Source organism: Oncorhynchus mykiss, chromosome 11 (assembly GCF_013265735.2).
Source record: "Oncorhynchus mykiss isolate Arlee chromosome 11, USDA_OmykA_1.1, whole genome shotgun sequence".
In the NCBI taxonomy this organism is placed as follows: Eukaryota; Metazoa; Chordata; class Actinopteri; order Salmoniformes; family Salmonidae; genus Oncorhynchus; species Oncorhynchus mykiss.
The window spans coordinates 37,084,747-37,109,817 of record NC_048575.1 but is presented as its reverse complement, the minus strand read 5'-3'; the positions used below and the strand labels follow the sequence as shown (position 1 = coordinate 37,109,817).

Below are 25,071 nucleotides of genomic sequence, written 5' to 3'. Positions count from 1 at the left end.
TAGGATTGGATAGTGGTGAGGTTTTAATGGGTGTAGGGTTAGTTGGTAGGGCAATTTTTTAATAAAGTGTAATGAATTCATACTACAGAATAGTAGGCTGACACACAGCAGTAGGTGGCGGTAGGGCAGAACGTCGGCAACAACAGGGCCTAGTATACACTAGCTTGGGTAAAAAGGGTCAGGGCTATACAGCGGGTATCCTACACGGAGGCATGTGAAATTGTTGAAGGGGCGAGGGTAGCTGAAGATATGGCAGAGGATGCTCTGCAGACTGGAGATTCTGAGTGTTGTTCAACAGTTGAGGAACACTGGACATAATAGTATCTGCGGCTGAAAGGTTTTTGTGATTCCAGGAATTCACTGCCAAAACATTGCAAAGAATGCTGTCCAAAGATGCTCTTCCTTCTCGGGCCCCAGAGTTTGTAGGGATGGGCGTTGGCAGTTGAATCTGAATAAAGGAGTACATTGAGTTTTTTTATTTTGTTTATTTTGTTAATTATTTGGTCTGATATACAGCCAAAACAGTAGGTGGCAGCATGCCCATAAGCATTTGCTTGTGGATCGCAGTCATATCGAAGAAGACCCGTACAGTAGGTGGCGGCATTACAATAATACGTGTAGTCTTCGATAAAACTTTAAAGAAGAAGAAGCTAGGGCAAAAATAATAACAGTGAGGTTCATTAGAGACCCGACGAATCACTGAAACGGAAAGTATGGATTCCACTCCGGTAAGACTCAGCTAGACAATTCTAAAGAATAACAATTATGACTTGACAACTATAAGATAACAGTTGGTACAGTAAGTAGAAGCTAGCTGGCTGGCTGATACATCAGACTGTTAACATTGTCTTCCACTCCGATTCTAAAAGGGACGACTAGGTACCTAAAGTTAGCTTGCTTCGTTAGCACACCCTCCATTGTAAATTCCCGTAGCAGAAGTTAGCTTGCTAGCATGACTGTAAGCTAGCTAGTTGGTTATCTACAGCAGTGGTTCCAAAAACTGTGGGTCGTTCCCCCAGGGGTTGGCACACACCAAAAAAAACATGTAACTTTGTTATTTTAAAGGAACTCAGTCCGGCTTTGAAGTTACTCTTGAAAGTTATGTATAGTAGAATTTCATCATCAGTTCCTCTTGCCTTTTTAGTCATTGCCTAACGTTATATTAGAGCAATTGTCCAGATCAGCTAGCCCAAGTCATCTAACGTTTTTTAGCCCATAGATATGTTTTTTTTTTTGTCGCTCAAATATCACATGAATCCACATTAGACATGGCAAAATGTTTAGAATGGCAAGAAAATTAGCTTTCAAACTGCTAAATTCTGTACACCAACAGGAGGGGTGTGAACAGTTTGTCATGAGCAGCGCTTTTGTGTCCATAAAAATAGGCGTGCACCGAAAGTTCCGCAGTAGGGGGCTCCGAGTGAAGGAGTTTGGGAACCCCTGAAGATACAAAGCCAAAGAGCCCTGTTTAGTTTATTTAACTAGGCAAACCAGTTAAGAATAGATTATTATTTTACAATGAAGGCCTACCAAATCCTAACCCGGACGACGCTGGGCCAATTGTGCGCTGTTCTATGTGACTCCCAATCACGGCTGGTTGTGATACAGCCTGGAATCGAACGAGGGTCTGTAGTGGCGCTTCAGAGATGCAGTGCCTTAGACCGCTGCGCCACTCGGGAGCCTGAGGTTAGAGTGAAATAAAATACCCAGACTTTTATAATTTCCCTGAAGAAGGGGAGTATAGACCGAGTGATTGACTGTCATCATGCCACTTTGAAGTTTCTAATCTAGAGAGATAACTAGCTAACGTTAGTGCTAACCAGAACCACATGACTGGTGCTAACTACCAGTGCTGTGTAATGTAATCAAGTAAGAATCTAGCTAGCTATCTATTTGTTTAGCTAAGTTCAAGAGCTCTTAGCTAACTCATGGGCATTGGAAGTAAACAATACAGCTAGATGCCAATTAAACTAGCTAACTAGTTGAAAATACATGGGAAACTGTTGCGCTTCATCAGACCTAGAAAACAAGCTTGTCTGACAGCACAGCATTTCCCCATCATATCTAACGTTAGGCTAGATAGCTTCAATCAGCTGCTGTCTTTGGTCTTACTTGCGAAAAAATCAGAGACACTCCTCATCAGTCACACTTCACTTCCTTGAGGCATCAGTGACACTGTTAAGTTGTTACCTACTGCTTTGTCTTTGTAGGGCATCTTCTCCTGATTTATCTGCTCAAATACACCAGGGGCACACTTTGCAGGGCAAGAGTCTGTGCATACTGTACATGTATGCTCGCCTTTTCTTAGGACTGTTTCCTGTTTCTCACACCCTATGGCATTGTTGTGTTGCAGACTATTGGGGAGTTGTTCCGTACCCTGTGTGAGATGGGCTTCAGTGAGGAGCAGATCCAGTCTGCCTTGCAGGCAGGACACTTCTCTGTGCCTGATGCAGCTGAATGGTGAGTCCTCCCAACCCATAACCCTGTTTTAATGGACAGGCAAGGAACTATGTTTTCCAATGTCAAACAGGATTGGTAACTGACACATGTTGTCAATAACTGAATGTCAAATATTGAACGTTGTTTTTCTATATTTTCTCAATGTGTTTATGGAAGGCTCTTACAAGGTGAAAATCTGAGGCACAAGCTGGTCAAAAATCCATCCCAGCCAGTTGCAACACCTTTTGCTGCATTCAACCCTCCCAAAGATGTAGGGAGCTCTTGCACATCACAGGCACAGACATCGCCCGCTGACAGTAGAGGTATGACACACCATTAAGAGTCATTAGACATTTGTTTTCCATGGTTGATTGCATACTGTAATGTAATAGTCCTGTGTTTATTGTGCACAATTGACCCCTGCTCAGTCATTTACCCCTTTTTTCAAATACCTATCTTGTACAACTTATAGCAGCAGACTGGCTTTGCCTTGTTTGTAGCCTAATTTATCAGACTGTGGTAGCAGGTACAGTGCCTTGCGAAAGTATTCGGCCCCCTTGAACTTTGTGACCTTTTGCCACATTTCAGGCTTCAAACATAAAGATATAACATTTTATTTGTTTGTGAAGAATCAACAACAAGTGGGACACAATCATGAAGTGGAACGACATTTATTGGATATTTCAAACTTTTTTAACAAATCAAAAACTGAAAAATTGGGTGTGCAAAATTATTCAGCCCTCTTAAGTTAATACTTAGTAGCGCCACCTTTTGCTGCGATTACAGCTGTAAGTCGCTTGGGGTATGTCTCTTATCAGTTTTGCACATCGAGAGACTGACATTTTTTCCCATTCCTCCTTGCAAAACAGCTCGAGCTCAGTGAGGTTGGATGGAGAGCATTTGTGAACAGCAGTTTTCAGTTCTTTCCACAGATTCTCGATTGGATTCATGTCTGGACTTTGACTTGGCCATTCTAACACCTGGATATGTTTATTTTTGAACCATTCCATTGTAGATTTTGCTTTGTTTTGGATCATTGTCTTGTTGGAAGACACATCTCCGTCCCAGTCTTAGGTCTTTTGCAGACTCCATCAGGTTTTCTTCCAGAATGGTCCTGTATTTGGCTCCATCCATCTTCCCATCAATTTTAACCATCTTCCCTGTCCCTGCTGAAGAAAAGCAGGCCCAAACCATGATGCTGCCACCACCATGTTTGACAGTGGGGATGGTGTGTTCAGCTGTGTTGCTTTTACGCCAAACATAACGTTTTGCATTGTTGCCAAAAAGTTCCATTTTGGTTTCATCTGACCAGAGCACCTTCTTCCACATGTTTGGTGTGTCTCCCAGGTGGCTTGTGGCAAACTTTAAACGACACTTTTTATGGATATCTTTAATAAATGGCTTTCTTCTTGCCACTCTTCCATAAAGGCCAGATTTGTGCAATATACGACTGATTGTTGTCCTATGGACAGAGTCTCCCACCTCAGCTGTAGATCTCTGCAGTTCATCCAGAGTGATCATGGGCCTCTTGGCTGCATCTCTGATCAGTCTTCTCCTTGTATGAGCTGAAAGTTTAGAGGGACGGCCAGGTCTTGGTAGATTTGCAGTGGTCTGATACTCCTTCCATTTCAATATTATCGCTTGCACAGTGCTCCTTGGGATGTTTAAAGCTTGGGAAATCTTTTTGTATCCAAATCCGGCTTTAAACTTCTTCACAACAGTATCTCGGACCTGCCTGGTGTGTTCCTTGTTCTTCATGATGCTCTCTGCGCTTTTAACGGACCTCTGAGACTACCACAGTGCAGGTGCATTTATACGGAGACTTGATTACACACAGGTGGATTGTATTTATCATCATTAGTCATTTAGGTCAACATTGGATCATTCAGAGATCCTCACTGAACTTCTGGAGAGAGTTTGCTGCACTGAAAGTAAAGGGGCTGAATAATTTTGCACGCCCAATTTTTCAGTTTTTGATTTGTTAAAAAAGTTTGAAATATCCAATAAATGTCGTTCCACTTCATGATTGTGTCCCACTTGTTGTTGATTCTTCACAAAAAAAATACAATTTTATATCTTTATGTTTGAAGCCTGAAATGTGGCAAAAGGTCGCAAAGTTCAAGGGGGCCGAATACTTTCGCAAGGCACTGTATTAGTCTGAGACAATGCTATACAAGCCAGAATGCAAAATACTCTACTTGTTGTCTGTGCGGTTGGTCCTTATGACTCTAGAAATGTATATTATTAATCAAACTTTTCAAAACACTTGTACTGCCGTTGAGATTTCATCACCTGGTACATGCGCAAATCCATGTAGAAGCCTGCAAGACTTTGGTTAGTATGCATGCATCGTGTGCGTGTACTTAACTCTTGTGCGCGTGCCTCGGCTGATGAACAAACGATCGTGGGAGCAGCACACAGAAACCTGTGTTTTTGAAGTCAGTTTAATGATACTTTCCATTGGTTATTTTGTTGAAACTTTCCAACAACGATGGGATCAGCGGACAACCGGTAGAGTAAGTCCAAATGAAATGTATTCAGCATTCTGACTTGTGAAGGGACTGTTCAGAATTTTACAGACAAGAATGGACTCTTCAGTCCACACTCTGGAATTTGGGGGATGCTACCTTGTTTCCAGCTGCAGATATAAGGGAACTTTCTACAGGACAAGCCATTCTGTATAATTTGCAGGAATTAGCCAAGCTTTTTGTTTCCAAACTAATCTCTCTCCCTCATCTTTCCAAGAATGCTTATTTGTTATATAGTGATTCCATTTTAGTACACCCCAGACACATTTTTGTCTTATAAATTGTAGCCTTGAATGTATTACTTTACTGACGCTTGAGGCTAAACACCCCCTACTCTGTGCATAGCAGCTAGGTATTTCACCCTTTATTTCAGGACAGTTCTTTCTGTTTCCAATGTTTTTTTTAAAGTATTTTGTAAGTTTATTGGATAGATCGAGGTGAAAGGAGAGCGTGCTGAAAGAGAATTGAGATGGATTTGAACCCGTCCTGGCAGCGGTACAACATACAGTACATGTGCTTCAGAGGCAGCGGCTGAGACCACTAGGGCCACTCTGTTTCTTATGTGTGCCTGAAGGCCCCGTTTCAGTCCTGGGACCCCCACAGCCCTCCAGTCCATCCACAGACACCCCGCCATTGGAGTCCCGTATCAGGCAGGACAAGAGTGACTTCCAGGAGCAGCTGAGGATGCGTGTGGCCAACGAGGCCAGGAATGAGAGGAGGCAGAAGAAACAGGTCAGCAGCACCTGCCTGATTTGATCAGCTGAGACACACTGAGCGCACACACACATAAACACACTCAGCATAGCCACAGGGTGGTACTTGCTAGTGTTACATACTTCAGTGCACACAATTGATACAGAATATTGGTTTATTCAAATCATTGAGACTATATCTTCAGCCTTTTTGCAAACAAGTCACACTCAGATATGACATGTTACCTGACGTACAGTACAGTACCAGTCAAAAATTTGGACACACCTACTCATTCCAGGGTTTTTCTTTATTTTTACTATTTTCTACATTGTAGAATAATAGTTTTGATGTCTTCACTATGAAATAACACATGGAATCATGTAGAAACCAAAAAAGTCGTAAACAAATCAAAATGTATTTTATATTTCAGATTCTTCAAAGTAGCCACCCTTTTCCTTGATGATAGCTTTGCACACGCTTAGCATTCTCTCAACCAGCTTCATGAGGTATTCACCTGGACTGAATTTCAATCAACAGGTCTACCTTGTTAAGTTAATTTGTGGAATTTCTTTCCTTCTTAATGCATTTGAGCCAATCAGCTGTGTTTGACAAGGTAGGGGGGTATACAGAAGATGGCCCTATTTGGTAAAAGACCAAGTTCATATTATGGCAAGAACAGCTCAAATAAGCAAAGAGAAATGACAGACCATCATTACTTTTAAGACATGAAGGTCAGTCAGTAAGGAACATTTCAATAACTTTGAAAGTTTCTTCAAGTACAGTTGCAAAAACCATGAAGCGCTATGATGAAACGAGCTCTCACGAGGACCGCCACAGGAAAGGAAGACCAAGTTACCTCTGCTGAAGAGAGTTCATGAGAGTTAACTGCACCTCATATTGCATCCCAAATAAATGCTTCAGAGTTCAAGTAACGGACTCCTCTAAACATCAACTGTTCAGAGGAGACTGCGTGAATCAGGCCTTCATGGTCGAGTTACTGAAAAGAATCCTCTACTAAAGAAAACCAATAAGAAAGTCAAGTGAACCAGTGTAGAAATCCATTGGAACTAACCTTCCATGGCTGAGGTGATGGTGTGAGGGTGCTTTGCTGGTGACACTGTCGAATTCAAGGCAGACTTAACCAGCATGGCTACCACTGCATTCTGCAGCGGTACTCCATCCCATCTGGTTTTGCTTAGTGGGACTATGTCCCAAAACACACCTCCAGGCTGTGTAAGGGCTGTTTGACCAAGAAGGAGAGTGATGGAGTGCTGCATCAGATGACCTGGCCACTGCAATCACCCAACCTCAACCCAATTGAGAGGGTTTGGGATGAGTTGGACCGAAGAGTGAAGGAAAGGCAGTTCTTAGCATAAGTGGGAACTCCTTCAAGACTGTTGGCTAAGCATTCCTCATGAAGCTGGTTGAGAGACTGCCAAGAGTGCAAAGCTGTCATCAAGGCAAAGGGTGGCTACTTTGAGGAATCTCAAATATATAATTTGATTTAACACTTTTCTTTTTGGTTACTAGATGACTCCATATGTGTTATTTCATAGTTTTGATGTCTTCACAATTATTCTACAATGTAGAAAATAGTGAAACTAAAGAAAAACCCTTGAATGAGTAGGTGTGTCTAAACTTTTGACTGTCGCTGTATGTGTTGTTCCCTCAGGAGCGTGAGCTGGTACTGAAGCGTATTGCAGAGGACCGGATAAGCTTGCAGAAGAAGAAGACCCAGCCGAGCACCCCCACTGAAACCATGTCCCCTCCAGGCAGCAGCCAAGGCCAGAGGCTGGGGGGTACTGTCCAGACCAGTGTGGAACACAACTGCATCCTCATGGTGAGGCTATACCCTCCTCCTCTGGCAATGTTTACATATGCCTAGCTGCGTAGGTAGACTTCCGTCTTGATTGTTGACTTGAGAGCATCCCTATTGGTTTATTGTAGAGGCGTGCATGAATTGTGTAGCCTAGCGTAGATGGAGATTGAGGTGGTATGATATAATGGAGGTTTCACCCTCTGTGTCCCTGTAGATCCGGCTGCCCTCTGGGGAGTCCATGAGGGAGCGCTTCCCGGCCGACGCCCCTCTGCGCAGTGTGGTGGAGCACATCTCTGGGCGCCACCCCTCCCTGGCTTCCTTCTCTCTCCTCCAGGGGTTTCCGCGGAAACGCTTTGGGGAGGCGGAGTTGGCCTGCTCCCTGCGCTCCCTGGGCCTCATGCCCAATGCTGCCCTCTGCATCCAGACCACGCCCCCAGAGACACCCCAGGACCCACCCAGCCCAGCTGCACGCCTCTTATTGGGCCAGGAGGAGGTGGTGGTTCCACCTCCTGCGCCTCCCCAGCCACAGATACCAGTGCTGGAGGAGGGAGGGATGGAGGATCCCACTCGGCCCCCACCTCTGCCTCACCTGTTGTGGGAAGAAGCAGTGGGCTACGCAGGCATCCCCGGTGTTGGTCCCCCAGTGACCGGACCTTCTCACTCCTGGGGTAAGATTTGCGCGTGGCATATGGAGATCCCATTCAGAATGTAATTTATCCACTCACAGCCATCTTCAATATCCTAGTTGATGACTTTGTCAGATATTTTTCTACCTTCAGAAATGTATATTCTTGGAGTATCCTTACTTGCGCAGGCAATTACATTATGGACCCACTAGTTAGAGGCATCACTTTGTGATGATACCATTACAGGCACTGAGTTTCTTTCAGGCGTTCTCTGGGTTAGCTGAATGTGCAGTTTCCCATAGGTTCAGATCTAGGATCAGCGTCCTGTTTCCCAATCCTAACCTTAACCATGAGTGGGGAAAATGTGAAACTGACCCAAGATCAGCATCTAGCGGCAACTTCACTCCACACAAGTTTTGATGCTGTTTTTTTTTTTTACTGACAGGACGTGGCCAGAAGCTGAATCCTGGTGATGCAGAGGAGGCTGCCAGCTCAGAAGATGAAGAGCTGCCAGAGGGGGGGAGAGAGCCACCCTTCCCCTTCAATGGTACTGCCCCCTCTGTTTGGAATTGACTCGTGCCCTGCCCCTGACTCTTAGCCCTTCCTCTCTTTCTTTTCTCTTTCCTCTGAACTATGTGTCCTTTGCAGTCTAAAACAGATGACCCCTCTTACTCTCTGCAACAGTTGTTGCACAAATGACCATGGCTTTGAACTTGATGACCACTGCAGCCCCATTTGCAGTAGGATTTAATCTACTGTCCCTTGGGAATCTTTTTTTTTTATTTTTATTTTTTATTTTTTTTACAGCAGATCAAGTGAACCAGTGTGTAGAAATCCATTGAACTAACCTTCCATGGCTGCGGTCATGATAGTGAGCCAACTGGGCAGTTAATGATGTGAGATCTCCTTTCTATCTACTGTACCACTTTCGCCGGTTGGCGCTGCACTCATCAACAACAACAAAAAGCTGTCTCTCTGAGGTATTCTGACAGACAGTAATCCGTGTGTGACACTTGAGTTTGTGAAGTTCGTTGCCGGGGATTTCTTTTTACAGTCACAGAGGAAGATTGTGACTGTTGAGAAGATGTTGGTGAGAGGCACGTGATCGCCTATGTCTTGAAGACATTCATTCAGATTGTTAAATAGCTTTGATATTTTTCTGAAGTAATTCAACCTGTATGGCTGTTAGAATTAATAGATTTTTTGATGTGAGTGTTGAGTGTTTCTGTATTATAAAGGCCTTAAGTAATAACTGTGGTTAAAGGCACAGACAATTTTTTTTTATTTTTGTCTGTTTTTATATTTCTACACCATGAGGTGTACTGTGACAATTATGATAATGCACTTTTAGTGTAAGTGTTGTTTGAAAAGCTTTATCCCACTGTTTTAGTGGTGACATCACCAGGTGGTAAATTGACCTATAATAACGAGTTCATAACCTCTCTGGCAATAACAGCTAGTTTTCCCCTCCCTACTCAGACCACGCCCAGACAATCCCAGCAAAATTCTTGCTTGAGAAATTGTTCTTTGCTAAGAATCTTGTTGTTTTTGACCATTTTAAATGAACACCAATCACAGTAAGGTACTTAATTGTTACCCAGAAATGGTTTGATATTAAGATAAACATTTCTGCATTGGACCTTCAACTCCAGCAGGTATGCCCCGGTTACCATTCTTCCCAGAGAACCGGATGGAGCCCAGACACCACTGGCCAGACCAGGGGAACAGACTCCGGTGAGTGCCCAGCCTAAACCTACCCTATATCATAGCCATGCTATCGCCTCCACAGGAAACTCAAAGTTAGTCACGCGCAGTCATTATATACTTCTTACACAAAGAACTGCTTGCCTCTCCTAAGGGATTCTCACAGCCTACATGTCTAACTGAGGGAAGTGATGAGTGCTTTAAAGCCTATTCAGCTGCAAGAAGATTTCAACCTTGCGCAGGCCTCTGGTGCTCGAAGAGATAAGGAGCAGCAAATCACTCCTTTGTGCTCTGTGAGAAGAGGAAAACTAGACAGTCATGGAAAATTACCAGGTGAATAGCACTATACAACTCAACCATTTTTACATAGCATTTAGACTATAACAAAACCATTTTTACATAGAATTTAGACTATAACTATGTCCTAGCCGTGTCTGAATCCTGGCTTAGGAAGGCCACCAAAAATCCTGAAATTTCCATCCCTAACTATAAAATTCTCCAGCAAGATAGAACTGCCAAAGGGGGCGAAGTTAGCCTGCAGAGTTCTGTCATATTATCCAGGTCTGTGCCCAAACAATTCGAGCTTCTTCTTTTTTGTTTCCAGAAACAAGTCTCTCACCGTTGCCGCTTGTTATAGACCCCCTTCACTCCCCAGCTATGCCCTGGACACCATATGTGAATTGATCACCCCCCATTTATCTTCAGAGTTGGTACTGTTAGGTGACCTAAACTGGGACTTGCTTAACACCCCGGGCGTCCTACAATCTAAGCTAGATGCCCTCAATGTCACACAAATTATCAAGGAACCTACCAGGTACAACCCCAAATCTGTAACCATGTGCACCCTCTTAGATATCATCCTGACCAACTTGCCTTCTAAATACACCTCTGTTGTCTTCAACCAGGAGCTCAGCGATCACTGCCTCATTGCCTGCGTGTGTAATGGGTCCAGATAGAGTTCAGTGTGTCAAATCGGAGGGCCTGTTGTCCGGATCTCTGGCAGTCTCTATGGGGGTGCCACAGGGCTCAATTCTCGGGCCGACTCTTTTCTCTGTATATATCAATGATGTCGCTCTTGCTGCTGGTGATTCTCTGATCCACCTCTACGCAGACGACGCCATTCTGTATACATCTTGCCCTTTGGACGCTAACAAGCCTCCAAACAAGCTTCAACGCCATATAACACTCCTTCCGTGGCCTCCAACTGCTTTTAAATGCTAGTAAAACTAAGTGCATGCTCTTCAACCGATTGCTGCCTGCACCCTCCTGCTCGACTAGCATCACTACCCTGGACGGTTCTGACCTAGAATATGTGGACCACTACAAATACCTAGGTGTCTGGCTAGACTGTAAACTCTCCTTCCAGACTCACATTAAGCATCTCCAATCCAAAATGTAATCTATAAACGGCTACCTGTTTCGCAACAAAGCATCCTTCACTCATGCCGCCAAACATACCCTCGTAAAACTGACTATCCTACCGATCCTTGACTTCGGCGATGTCATTTACAAAATAGCCCCAACACTCTACTCAGCAAACTGGATGTAGTCTATCACAGTGCCATCTGTTTTGTCACCAAAGCCCCATATACTACCCACCACTGCGACCTGTATGCTCTCTTTGGCTGGCCCTCACTACATATCCGTTGCCAAACCCACTTGCTCCAGGTCATTTATAAGTCTTTGCTAGGTAAAGCCCCGCCTTATCTCAGCTCACTGGTCACCATAGCAGCACCCACCCGCAGCACGTGCTCCAGCAGGTATATTTCACTGGCCATCCCCAAAGCCAACACTTACTTTGGCTGCCTTTCCTTCCAGTTCTCTGCTTCAAATGACTGGAATGAATTGCAAAAATCTCTGAAGCTAGAGTCTTTTTTTTTCTCCCTCTCTAACTTTAAGCATCAGCTGTCAGAACAGCTTACTTATCACTCTACCTGTACATAGCCAATCTGTAAATAGCACACCCAACTACCACATCCCCATATTATTACTTACCCTCTAGCTCTTTTGCACCCCAGTATCTCTACTTGCACATCATCTGCACATATATCACTCCAGTATTAATGCTAAATTGTAATTATTTTTGCCTCTATGGCCTATTTATTGCCTACCTCCCACTCTTCTGTATTTGCACAAACTGTACATAGATCTTTCTACTTTTCTTTTGTGTTATTGACTGTACATTTGTTTGAAACTTTGTTGTTTTTGTCGCACTGCTATGCTTTATCTTGGCCAGATCGCAGTTGTAAATGAGAACTTGTTCTCAACTGGCCTACCTGGGTAAATAAAGGTGAAATAAAAAAATAACAAAGCCATTTTTACATGCATTTAGACTGTAACAAAAGCATTTTTTGCCCCAAGAAAATGTAATGGGTAACTATAGAAAGTGGATTTTTTTTTTGGTCAACGTGGAGTTTTGATCAGCACTGCAACGCCTTGTTATAAACTTGCTTGTTGAACACGTAGACGTGTGCCGAAGGTCAACCGTAAGAGTTGATTTGATGTGTTGGCATGCAGACTTCAAATTTGGCATGTAGGTTTGATGGCATGCTGCCTGAGGAAGGTCCCAGGACCAAAACATTGCTACTATGGACCTGCTCTGTAAATACGAGAGTTTTGTCACATTTTAGCCAGTGTGCACTTGCACATTACCCGTCATGGATTTAAAGCATTGGATTGGTGTAAGGATTGGCTTGAGGAATTTTCCACCGTTGTTAAATCCATGAGTGGGAGTGTGCAAGTGTACACAAGGGTGGAGAATCTTGATGCAGCCTTGTGCCCTTTTGTTGAATTAGTTGACTTGATGTGAACATACAAATGTGTGTGTGTGTCTCTCTCAGGGAGGGTGTGGTAGGTGACCCAGCAGTGGAGCCAGAGGAGGCTGCAGGTCGCATGGTGCCGGGAGCAGCGGGCCAGGCTGCAGTAGAGCGCCTCCAGAGAGCCGCCCAGGATGACCCTCAGGCCTCCCAAGGCTACCCGTCACCGCCCAAGAGACCCTTCAGAACGCCCAGTGTCCCCTCCCTTTGTGTCATGGCCACCCGGGCCACCGTCAACCTCATGACAGGTCAGAGAACAACTTTAAAGTCCAACACTGTTATTTGCACTCAAACATTGTTAAAGGGGCCTCACTGCTAGCCAAGACAATGACCTAGCCAAAAGACTGTTGTCCCAACCATCTCACCTCAGAAATGGTCAGAATTGTACATACAATGATATTGGTTGTGGTTCATTGCAGTTGTGTAAAAATTCCTGAGCAAGATCACAGAAAAATGTCATGGCAGGAAAGCTGCATAGAAAATGCATTTCCTTTTCTCTCAGCTCCCAGCATGCAGTACAGCAGCAGTCTGTCATGTCTGACCCCTGAGCTGGCAGAGCTCCTGCTCAGTCACATGTCCCGTGAGAGGCTCCTTCGCCCACGCACCCTGGAGCTCTTCTTTGGCTGCCCAATGCAGAAATTTGTCCTCAACTGCTACCCGTACTCTACCAATGAGCTACTCCGGCAGCTACGGGCCTTCACAGCATTGAAGCACCTGAGCCTGGTCAACTCTCCTCTCATCACAGGTACACCTTTTACCTTGACAGCATTGGTACTGACTGAGTATGCATTCCAAATGGCACCCTATTCTGTATATAGTGCACTACTTTTGCTATATGGCAACACTATTGTCAATGCCACATGAATGTCAAGTTAAGGAATACAGATGGGTCGGGTCGTACCACCAATTAGTTGCCTTTTTGAGAAGTGTAAAAAAAACATTTTGATTTCACCTAATTTGAACATTCTGTCAAAGAGCACATGTTCCACTTAATAAAAACACATGTTTTCCCATCTCGAGGCTAAATACAAAAATGACTATAGTAAGTGCCTATTGAAGATGCACTATGCAGAAATCGCTCCGCAATTTCCTGGTAGCAAAAATTATATTTAGTTGGCTTAATTTCAGTTTGTGACAAAACAAGTAAGTATAGTGTAGAGAATAATTTTACCATCTAAACCGCTATTAAATATATTTTCCATTTTATTTTCAGCTGTTTCAAGCTGTGTACAAAACCGAAAGTAAATGCCGCAAAACAAAATTTAAGAATGGGAAGCATAGAAGAGACTTCTTAGACTTGCCCAAAATGTCACATATTGCAACTTCAAGTGCCAAATCAAGTAACAAGGTTGACTGTACAAGGGTTGACGTTTTCATCTTAAATCAGCTGTAAATCCCCTCATGTGTGAGTGCAACAGGGATTGGCAATTGAATACAAGCTTCATCCTCCAAAAAAGTGTCTACCTTGTTTATCTATGAGTAAAAGGGCTGCCGTGTTCTGCTCGGCCAGCTCAGTTTTTTTCTTATTTTTTTGACTATACTGATAACGCAGTAAGAACAGGTAGAGGGCAGAACACACATGGATCCCCTACCAAATCAACCCCCCCCCCCCCCCTCCCAATGCTCTAACAGAGCCCCACTCCAAAAACAGACTTTGAAGCAGGCATGGTAAAAAAAAAAATACAAGGCTATTGTAAAACAAACTTAAAAAAATAGTAAAATAATGATCCAGTGGAGTTGTGAAATTAGCTGGGTTCATGTCTTCTACATGTTTCTAGGATAGGAAAGGTTGCCAGATATTATAAAATGGAATTGCAGAACCCTTAACGGAGTAGTGTATTTTCTCAAGCTTGAGATGTTGCATAACTTCCTATATCCAATGGTTAAGAGTAGGAGGAAATCGATCCTTCCACTTAAATAGTATGAGACGTCTAGCTTGAAGAGTAGTAAATGCCAGCATTTTCCCCATAGAACTGTTTAGAGGAGCCTCCTGTGGTGCCCCTCTGAATAATGCAATAAAGGCAGAAGGTTCTATAGGTGTCTCCAGTATCTTAGAAATCTCAAAAATGGATATCCAGAAACATGTCCAAAACATGTGCAAAAAGTAGCAAGAGCCTGCTTACATCAGTCACAGGTGGGATCTAAATCTGGTGTAATCTTGGATAATTTGACTTTTTTTTTTAAAACAATTTTAAATGGAATTACAGCATATAGATGAAGAATGTATTCTCTTATGTATACTCTGCCAAGTTTCATCTGAAAGTTCACATTAATCCTCTTCCCATTGGTTCTTAAAAATTCAGAGACTCCAGATTGTGTGAGTTTAATAACGTATAGATCATGCTTATGCCCCCTTTGATATTAGGGTTCACTTTAAAAATAGAATCCAGAAGGGTGTTAGGTGGGCGTGGTGGGAAGTGACTAGAATATGAAGATGCTAAACTACACAATTTCAGGTATCTAAAGAAATGGGATCTAGGAATATTAAACTTTTGTACTAAATGTTCAAATGGATGCAAAATCCATATCAATATACAAGTTGTTCAGTGAGGAGATCCCTTTCCAGAGCAGAAATGAGATGCCTGGTCTAATAATGATGGAGAGAATGTATGGTTCTTTAATAATGTGGCAGAAGTTAAATTCACTGAGACCAAACGATCGCCTGAACTGTTTCCAGATTTTTACAGAATGTTTCACAATCGGGTTTTTAGTGTATTTGAAACAGGCTCAGCTAATGCAAGTTGAGCAGAGTAAGGCATTTTAAGTCGGTGGGGCCAAAGTCAACCATTTCTGGCCTTTAACATTGGGGATTTCAGTCATCCAATATAGATTGATTATTTTATTAGCTGCCCAGTAATAATATTTTAAGTTCGGAAGTGCTAGACCACCCTGGGAGCGAGATCTCTCAAATATTTCCATTTCTGTGTATTCATTCTGAAGGGCACATGACTAAAATAAGTTTGCATGGCAGAAGGATTAATAATGATAAACTTTTTAGTGGAACCTGGATCTCTCGAAGACCAGTTACAGGGTCAGACGTATAATAGCATGTCATCCGCATAGAGTGAAACTATATGAAACTATATGCTCTTAAGCCCCCTCTTCGAATACCTTTTGATAGTGGTGTTATTACGTATTGCTATGGCTAAAGGTTCAGTTGCGATGGCAAACAGCTGAGGGGATGGAGGTCAACCCTATCTTGCCCCACGTTGACGTTGGAAATGGGATGAAAGGTTATTTGTGCACACTGCAGCCATAGGGGAGGAGTAAAGGACTTTGATCCAGGACATAAAATTGGGAGTGTGAACTAGATAATCCCACTCCACCCGATCAAATGCCTTCTCGGTGATAACAATATCTCTGGCGTGTCAGATGAATAGGAATTATAAAGACATCTGATGTTGAAAAAAAGAATGACGATTTTTAATGAAACCAGTTCAATCTGTAGAGATAATGGAGGGAAGGACTGGCTCAAAACGGCAGGCAATCATCTTAGAAAGTACATTTACATCGCAATTCAGTAAAGAAATTGGCCTATTATGAACCACGCAATATTTAGTTTTTTTCCTATTCAGAATAAGTAACATGCATGCTTGTCTCATTGTCAAAGGTAAAGAGTTTGAGGAGAATGATTCCTCAAATACGGAAAGCAAGAGAGGAGAGAGTTGATCTGAGAATTATTTTAAAGGATTCGCTCAGAAATCCGTTGGGTCCGGGCGATTTACCACACTGCATAGATTTAATCACCAACACAATCTCTTCTACAGCTGCTGAGTTAAAATAACAGCTCTATCTCAGGTTCACCTGTAGGAATATCTACGTTCTCAAGGAAGGTGCCGAGTAAGGTAGCATTACCAGCGCATTCTGAAATGTATAAATGTGAGTAAAAGTTCCGAAAGCATGAATTGACCTCTAAATGATCAATACATTTGTTACCCGGCTTGTTAGTTTTCAGGTATTGTTTTAATTTGCTGTTCTCTGATGCAGCTGGTGTGCTTAATTTTTTTTCTTCTTCTTTCGAGATTTACTTATTAGATTTTCAGCTTATCGAGTTGGAAGAAGACCAAACTGTCTGAAGTGTCAAACGTTGTTTTAGTAAATCTGAGTGTGAAAATGCCATATCCAATATTTTATTTGTAAGTTCCCCTAGGTGTTGAATATTGCACTTCCTTAATCTTGTGCTGTGCAAAATAATTTGGCCCCTTCGATAAGCCTTCATTGATTCCTATACTGTTGGAGGAGACATTCCAGGGGTTTGATTAAGATCGAGAAATGGCTCTATTTGAGATTATATAAAAGCATCAAAGGTTTCTTCTGATAGCAGTAGTGAGTTAAGCTGCCAAGGGCGATTTAATTAGGCTGTGTATTTGGTATAAATTAATTCATAGTAAGAGGAGAATGATCTGAGATGACTATAGCTTGGTAAAGACACTGATAAGTGGCAGAAATCAATTGTCTAGGAAAAAATAGTCTATACGTGAGAAGGTCTTATGAACTGGCGAGATAAATTTTTAAAAAAACTCAGTCTGGGTTTTGACTGACAGCCGTTAATAAACTTGAGCACCGCTCGTGACAAGGAGATGCCCCGAGCCCTCCCGCTGTTTGGGATACACAGTGAAGGAAATGCTGTAAATCAAGAGGAATCAATGTGTTCTGAAAGATGAGAGGATTAGTCATACAAGCAAAGACTCCATTCTATGCTCATCAAAATTTACAATCTGTTTATCTGATGTGCCTTTTTGAAAGCCTAACACTGTACAATTGTATTTTATAACTTAGCTCGCCATGTTGGCAATCAAATACGCTTTCAAATGATGCCCACCTGACCCAGATGGCAAATTATAATGGAACATGTTTGGATTGAGTAAACAACAACAGTAATTGCGTATTGGTGGGGACGCAGGGCTGTGTTCCAAACACAAAAAAATACAATTGTACTTGCTTCAGTTCCTCAATGGCAAAGCTAGGAAAGCAACAACAAAAAACATTTTAGTGGAAGGCTCTTTCCTTGAGTGCATTGAAATGACTTAGAAACACCGTTTGGAGAGGTGTGTGTGTGTGTGTGTAGGGGCCACTTGAAAACACCAGTTAGGCCTCTCACTCAAACTCTCGTAATTGTTTTTTCTTATCTTGTGTACTCAAATGTAAATTAATATTCTTATTATGTTACTGAATGTATCCAGAGTGCTTTCGGATTTCGTTCTTGACAAATGCTGTGAAAAGAACACTGAATGTAAAATGCACGTCAAATGAACAGTTTAGTGTTTGGATTCAGTCTTGTGTCAGGTGTCAGGTGAACTGTTGTGTCCTCATCTTTGGTCGGATAATTTCCTCATCTCCAAAAGTGTTCTCTTTCAATTGCAACCATGGTCATGCAAATGCTTTTCATAGTTCCTTTGTTAGAAACATAAAAATGTGGCCCTATCCAGATAGGCCAATTTCCACGAGAGTATAGGGTTAAAGCGCTCTTCATTTAATATAACAGGCTTTCAATATTGGTACACATTTTCTACTTCAAATATCAAAAGGCACTTTTTTTTTTGTGGAATGACCCAAATATCGTGGTGAGCTATCACTTTAAGAACCATATGGCCTGTTATCTTTGCAGCATGGTTGCTATGATACTGAAGGTTCTCTCTCTTTGTCTTCCTGTTTTCCAGACACGGGCCTCTCTGTGTTGTGCAGCTTACTGAAACTGCAGCACCTGAACCTGACCTCATGTAGCAAGCTAACTGACTCCTGTCTGCAACACATCACAGGTGAGGCTCTTCTCTAACCCTGGGTTGTATTCACTAGGCACCAAACTGAAGAAAACAGACTGAAACTGGGAGGGGCTATGCCTGCACTTGTCCAATATGAAACGTTTGTGAACTAATGAATAAGACCCTGGCTACAGCATGGAATGCCTGTGGATGAATGAGGTTTTTAATGTGGAATAGAGGTCAAGGGAGAAGGAAAGGGCAAGCTTTGTAACGCTGAAATTATTTAAGCCCCCCCTTAATAACCTAGTAGCCTGCTATGACCCCATGCAAGAACACTAGATCAAAGCATAAGCTGTATTTTAAACTGATTTAAAGTCATCCAAAGTAAACAAAAATATTAAAAAAATGTATGAATAAATGAATTTGGGGAGCATAGTATGGCATGATTGGGGTTTCAACTTAAATGATTGAATTCATAATTATAGGTAAGTGTCAACCATTTTAAATTCCCAATAGTTCAACTCCTGTATAAAGTAATGAACAATTGAGGAGGACTAAGTGTTTTTTTTTATCTCACCCTGTACCCTTTGTCTCCAAGGACTGAAGAGCCTGTCTTTCCTGTCACTGGACCAGACCAAAGTAAGTGACGTAGGGATGGTGCTCTACCTGCAGTCTGCTCCTTCGTCACTCACCCAGCTCAGTCTGAACCAGACCTCGGTCACAGAGGCCACCTTGGCAGCACTGCCCGCCTGTGTGCCACAGCTACGACTGCTCAGCGTCAAACACACCAAGGTAGCTCTCTCACTCTCATTCTCGCGTTCGTACACATTCACTCTCACACACACACACACACACACACACACACAGCCACAATAGCTCTGCATTTCAACACACAAACATACACTCATACAGACAGAACAATTAGGCATCAACAACCAACACTGGTATAAGTTGTTTCACTCAGCATAATGATATCTCCTCCTCCTCCCGTCAGGTGAGAGATGTGTCGGCCCTAGCGGCCCTCCCCAGCCTGCAGACCCTGTACCTGGACGGCACGGGGGTGAGGGAGGGCTCTCTGGAGTGCCTGGCTGTCCACTCCACCCTCTCTGCCCTTAGCCTGGCAGGCATCTCTGTCGCAGACGGCAACCACGCCCTCCAGATCATTTCAGGTGAGCTGTGTGTGTGTGTACTGCAATTGGTCATATATTTGTATTTTTTATTTACATTTGCATCGTCTGTCGATGATGTCTGACAGCCATCGTGATGTCACAACAATGGTTTAGCATACTTGAATTTGACTGCTCCACCGGAGTCTTGCAGCGCACGTCAGCGCAGCGAGCATTCAGCAGAGCAACATGCCATGGGACCTATTCCCTAATTGCCATAGCCTGAATGTTCAACACATACAGTGCCTTGCTAAAGAATGCAGGCCCCTTGGATATCTTCACATTTGATTGTTACAAAGTGGGATTAAAATCAATTAATTGTTATTCGTTTGTCAACAATCTACACAAAATAATCTGTCAAAGTGGAAGAAAAATAAGATAAATAAAACATTTGTGACTAAAATATAGTCGTTGTATAAGTATTCAGCCCCTTTGTTTAGGCAAGCCTAAATTAGTTCAGGAGGGAAATTTGGCTTAACAAATCACATACTGAATTGATAATTTTTTTGATTTGTTTGTTTTTGTGGCTAACTCTTCCTCTCTCCCCCATACATACACTACCGTTCAAAAGTTTGGGGTCACTTAGACATTTTTGAGAGAAAAGCAACAAAAAAAAGTCAATTTTTAAAATAACATCAAATTGATCAGAAATACAGTGTATACATCGTTAATGTTGTAAATGACAATTGTAGCTGGAAACGGCAGATTTTTTTGTCTGTGTAATATCTATATGGGCGTACAGAGGCCCATTATCAGCCACCATCACTCCTGTGTTCCAATGACATGTTGTGTTAGCTCATCCAAGTTTATCATTTTAAAAGGCCAATTGATCATTAGAAAACCCTTTTGCAATTATGTTAGCACAGTTGAAAACTGTTGTTCTGCTTTAAAGAAGCAATAAAACTGGCCTTCTTTAGACTAGTTGAGTATCTGGAGCATCAGCATTTGTGGGTTCGATGTCAGGCTCAAAGTGGCCAGAAACAAATAACTTTCTTCTGAAACTCATCAGTCTAATCTTGTTCTGAGAAATGAAGGCTATTCCATGCGAGAAATTGCCAAGAAACTGAAGATATCGTACAACGCTGAATACTACTCCCTTCACAGAACAGCGCAAACTGTCTCTAACCAGAATAGAAAGAGGAGTGGGAGGCCTCTGAGCACAACTGAGCAAGAGGACAAGTACATTAGTGTCTAGTTTGAGAAACAGATGCCTCACAAGTCCTCAACTGGCAGCTTCATTAAATTGTACCCGCAAAACACCAGTCTCAACGTCAGAGGTGACTCCGGGATGCAAAGAAAAAGTCATAGTTGCAAAGAAAAAGCCATATCTCAGACTGGCCAATAAAAATAAAAGATTAAGATGGCCAAAAGAACACAAACACTGGACAGAGGAGCTCAGCACATCAGTTTCTTGATATGGCACACATGTCAGGTGGCTGGATTATCTTGGCAAATGAGAAATGCTCACTAACAGGGATGTAAACAACATTTGAGAGAAATTAAACATGAAAACATGAAACATGGGACCAACACTTTACATGCTGCGTTTCTATTTCTGTTCAGTGTGTCTATAGTTACTTCGTGAAATCCCGTCACTTCCTTTTTGTTGTCTGAAACTGTCAAAGTAGCCTAATGGAAGAAAGAATGTTGCAAATGCATTTACCCAGATGATCAGGATGAAATAACAATAGCCTACAAGGCTATAATATTTATTTTTAAAAGGTAGGCTAATACAACTGATATCTGTGTACTTTTATGAGCAACAGAAACACAGCCCTACCAATTCTGCAGCCTAGACTATATTTAAAAAAATTGAAAAATCTAACAGTTTAAATAAAACAATGATTTGTAACAATTTAACAACAATTTAAATAAAAAGGACATTATTAACAAATCACAGTTCTGGTATAACCAATGTGTCCTTCAAATTGCATTGTTACCGCCTATTGACCCCTCCATGATGTTTGAACATGACCATCACCAAACCCTAGCATGTACAGCAGGACTATTCAAATCAGGGCCTCAAGGTTTGCAGTCCTGCTTTTGATTAAAAATCAATCAATGTTATTGATTTAATGTCATTAATTGGCCAAAGTCCAGTCTCCTGTTTCCCGCGGTCTAGTACCTGATTTAGAGGGGAATATTGCGGCAGATGTTAGTGTTTTGTATGACCGGCACTATATCATTTTTATGTACTGTATTTACTAAACTATTATCTCTCTTTCTGTCTGTACCCCCCCCCCCCCCCCCCCCCCCAGGTCTCCGGCTGACCCAGCTGACCCTGCCTGGACGCCACTCGGTGACGGACACTGGCCTGACCTTCCTCTCCAGACTGTCCCTGCTGTCCGAGTTGGACCTGACCGACTACACACACGTCACTGACCACGGGGTCACCCAGCTGGCCACCATGACCAGGTCAGATCACTCTCATTACATTTTCTGCTTCCCAAATGGAACCCTATTCCTTTTGTACTATTGTAGTACACTACGTAGGACAGCGTTTCCCACGTTTTGGTTGTGCACATTTTGGTTTTTCCCAAGTTTTGATTATTTGAATCAGCTGTGTAGTGCCGGGGCAAAAACCAAAACGTGCATCTATGGCGGGCCCCAGGACCGAGTTTGGGAAACGCCGATATAGGGATTATGGTGCCATTTGGGATGCACACATTATCCGCTTTAGGTGTCTATGAGACTAATCGTTACCACAGCCAGAGGCAGTAATTAATCCCCCAATTTTGGGGGGGACTAACCAGCTATGTTAGTGCTGAGATGGAACAAGAACTTGTACACTATTGCTCACAAGGACTAGGATCACTTCTCTAGCTGATTCACCAGCATCGCCTACAGTTGCCTCTAACATTGTTGTAAATGAAGGAGTGCTGGGTCGTATTCATTAGGAACCAAACACAAGAAAACAGGGTGTAACTCCCTGTCCAATAAAAAAAAATGCTTGGTTTTCTTTCCGTTGCAAAAAGGTTTTGTTACAGTGAGCATTAATGAATAAGACCCTGATAGAAATGCTCCTGTCTCCAGACTGAAGAGGCTGTCTCTCAGTAACACCCAGGTGACAGACATGGGGCTGCCTTCCCTGTGCAGTCTGCAGGAGCTGCTGGAGCTGTGTCTGGACCGCACAGCCGTCACCAGCCGAGGAGTGGCTGCCCTCGTCACCTGTCTGCCGCACCTGCAGGTACGGAGCACACATGTAACCCTATAGACAACTATTGTATCAGTCGATAAAACTCTACAAATAAGGTAATAGAGCTAACAGAGCTCCGTTATAAAACTTTTGAAACTACATACTATGATTAGTGGCATTGATGTTTTCTTTATGTTCCAGGTATTAAGCTTGGCCAGTACTCAGGTGGGTGACACGGTGATGAGGAGAGGTCTGGTCCACTGTGCTCAGCTGTTCAAGCTCAACCTCAGCCGCACACGCATCACTGACCACGGTAAGGTCCTGCTCATTATCCACAATTACTACCATTGAATTCCAGCATTAATACTCATGAAGTAAGGGAATCCCTATTGTGACCATGGTCTCTTTTTCAATGATGCCCTGTGAATCCCAATTGAGGTTTAGAGATGGAATACCAGCATTTAGAGCTGGAAGGAATTTGACATACGTTCTTGTTGTGTGTTATGTTTCCTTCAGGACTGAAGTTCCTGAAGCGCATGCGTCTGAGCCAGGTAAATCTGGAAGGCTCAGGTGTGACCCCCTCGGGCATCTCCAACCTCATCGCCTCCTGTCCCCACATCACCAGCATTCGGGCCAGCCACACGCGGGCCATCCCACCTGACCAGGTCTCAGACGACGACAATCAGTAGAGAGACTAAGTATTGAGGTGACCCTCCAGCCCTTTCTGCTGAGGCTCGGGACCGCTAGCTAGTAGCTACGACTGTGCTCGGTGGTCTTAGTCCCAAGTGTCACGCTGCACCTAGCTGACTGGCTCAGCATAGTCTGGGTGACGATTATCCCAGCTCTGTCTAGATGCACTGCTTCAACTGCAGCTAGTGGCACTAATCGCTCAATCACAAGCCCACTGTTATTGCTTTTGAAACCTTAGAAGGGTGCCTTCTTATACTTCTAAAACGAGAGCCTCTAAAGCAGTGTTTCCCAAATTCAATCCCGTTTATTTTCTCTAGCACTACACAGGTAACTAAGATTGGGGCTAAATCAGGGATAACACCTAAAATCCAAGATTTTTCTGCCTGAATTATCGAATGAATCAGTTAACACTACGAAGGTACATCCATGTGATTTGCTACTAAAGAGGGCTATGATGATGATCCAGTTCCAACAGTTACCTCCCGTTCTGTAATGTTGTTAAATTACATTTTTTGGTGGTTTAAGCCAAGGCAGCATTTGGCTAACCAGCAACTGGAAGGCTTAGCATTATGCTAGTGGTTGTAGAGGTTGGCTTCTCACATTTAGCAGTGGGCTATGATGTGTGTTGCATATTGAGTGTTTGGGTTCAACAGCAAGAATCCAAAGCAGCGATCAGTTCATAAATAGTTTTGCTTCTCATTTTGTTTACACAATGTAAAATACTGTTTATTTTCTTAATGTAAATGGTTTTGGATAATAGCACTGTATTCCCTACATTCTCAAAGGAAAATACTAAATTAATAAAAAACGGCATTTTGAATGTGTTTTATTTATTTAAAGAACTCCCACTATGGTAAATATTCAATTGTCAATTCATCAATTTATTCAGACACTGTTTGCCATATAACGTTTGATAAAAATAAGACATCCTTAAGGCTCTTGCACTTTGACATGCTTCTGGTGAAATCAGCCATTTGGAGTGCAGACTGAGCTGGAAGCAGGTGTGTGAAATTGCCCTTAGACGCTGTTCTTGGGTCAGTTTAGCATTTTCCCCACTAATGGTTAGGATTGGGGAAAGAGGAATCTTCTCCTAGAGCTGTACCTAGGGGAAACGTCACCCCGGCGCGGGTGAGGAATATTGTTCCACCACACATGCACTTGGAGGCCAAGTCCATGATGGAGATTGGGTTTACTAGCTCAGATTGCAGGGGCTCTAGATGTACTTGGTTGTCAATCTTTGATTTCAAATATTTGTTGTTCGGGGGGGGGGGGGGGGGGGGGGGGGGAACAAACAGTTGGTGTCACAGCTCTATATCAGAATGATAGGAAATGAACAAACTTCATTTGAAAACGTGTCCCTTTTCTCCCCAATTCTATTGACCTGGCAGGGTTTTAAATTGTGTTGCACATTAGGCTAAGGGATGTGAAGTACAAATAAGTGCCCGGTCATGGAGTACATAATGGCGGTACCTGCTGGATGAGTCGTGGCTGACCAGCCCCATGCCGCCCTCGTAGTCATTGATGGTGTCAACCAGGGCGTCAATGGTCTTGATGTCCAGGAAAGGCATGTGTGGGTTCTGCCAGGCGAAGCACACCCAACACTTCTGCCCGTTCGACAGGTTTCTTATCGGACTCACCTAGCGGAGTGGACAGAGGTAAGGCACAAGAACGTGTAAGAGTACACATGTTTCTATGCTCTAGAATAACTATTTCATCAATCCAACTTTTTTTCAATATTTATTTTTTCTGGAG

The 25,071-nt window shown here is 42.9% G+C and overlaps 1 protein-coding gene across 3 annotated transcripts; it reads left to right on the top strand.

The window, feature by feature from the left end:
- The first annotated feature begins 534 nt into the window (after nt 1–534).
- LOC110535650 lies at nt 535–24,139 on the top strand. 3 transcript variants are annotated; one of them, XM_021620773.2, is made up of 17 exons: nt 535–728; nt 2,354–2,460; nt 2,617–2,762; nt 5,542–5,699; nt 7,333–7,500; nt 7,694–8,147; nt 8,551–8,652; nt 9,758–9,839; nt 12,650–12,873; nt 13,128–13,370; nt 18,286–18,384; nt 18,926–19,119; nt 19,322–19,496; nt 21,752–21,908; nt 22,527–22,680; nt 22,831–22,942; nt 23,146–24,139. In XM_021620773.2, the coding sequence occupies exons 1-17, from the start codon at nt 714–716 to the stop codon at nt 23,316–23,318; spliced, it is 2,763 nt and encodes a 920-aa protein (XP_021476448.1). In that variant the 5' UTR covers nt 535–713; the 3' UTR covers nt 23,319–24,139. The 3 variants fall into 3 exon arrangements, with proteins under 3 accessions (XP_021476448.1, XP_036791282.1, XP_036791280.1); XM_036935387.1 differs by lacking the exon at nt 535–728 and adding an exon at nt 1,504–1,686 and having other exon boundaries at nt 9,761–9,839; XM_036935385.1 differs by lacking the exon at nt 535–728 and adding an exon at nt 1,504–1,686.
- Nucleotides 24,140–25,071: the final 932 nt, after the last annotated feature.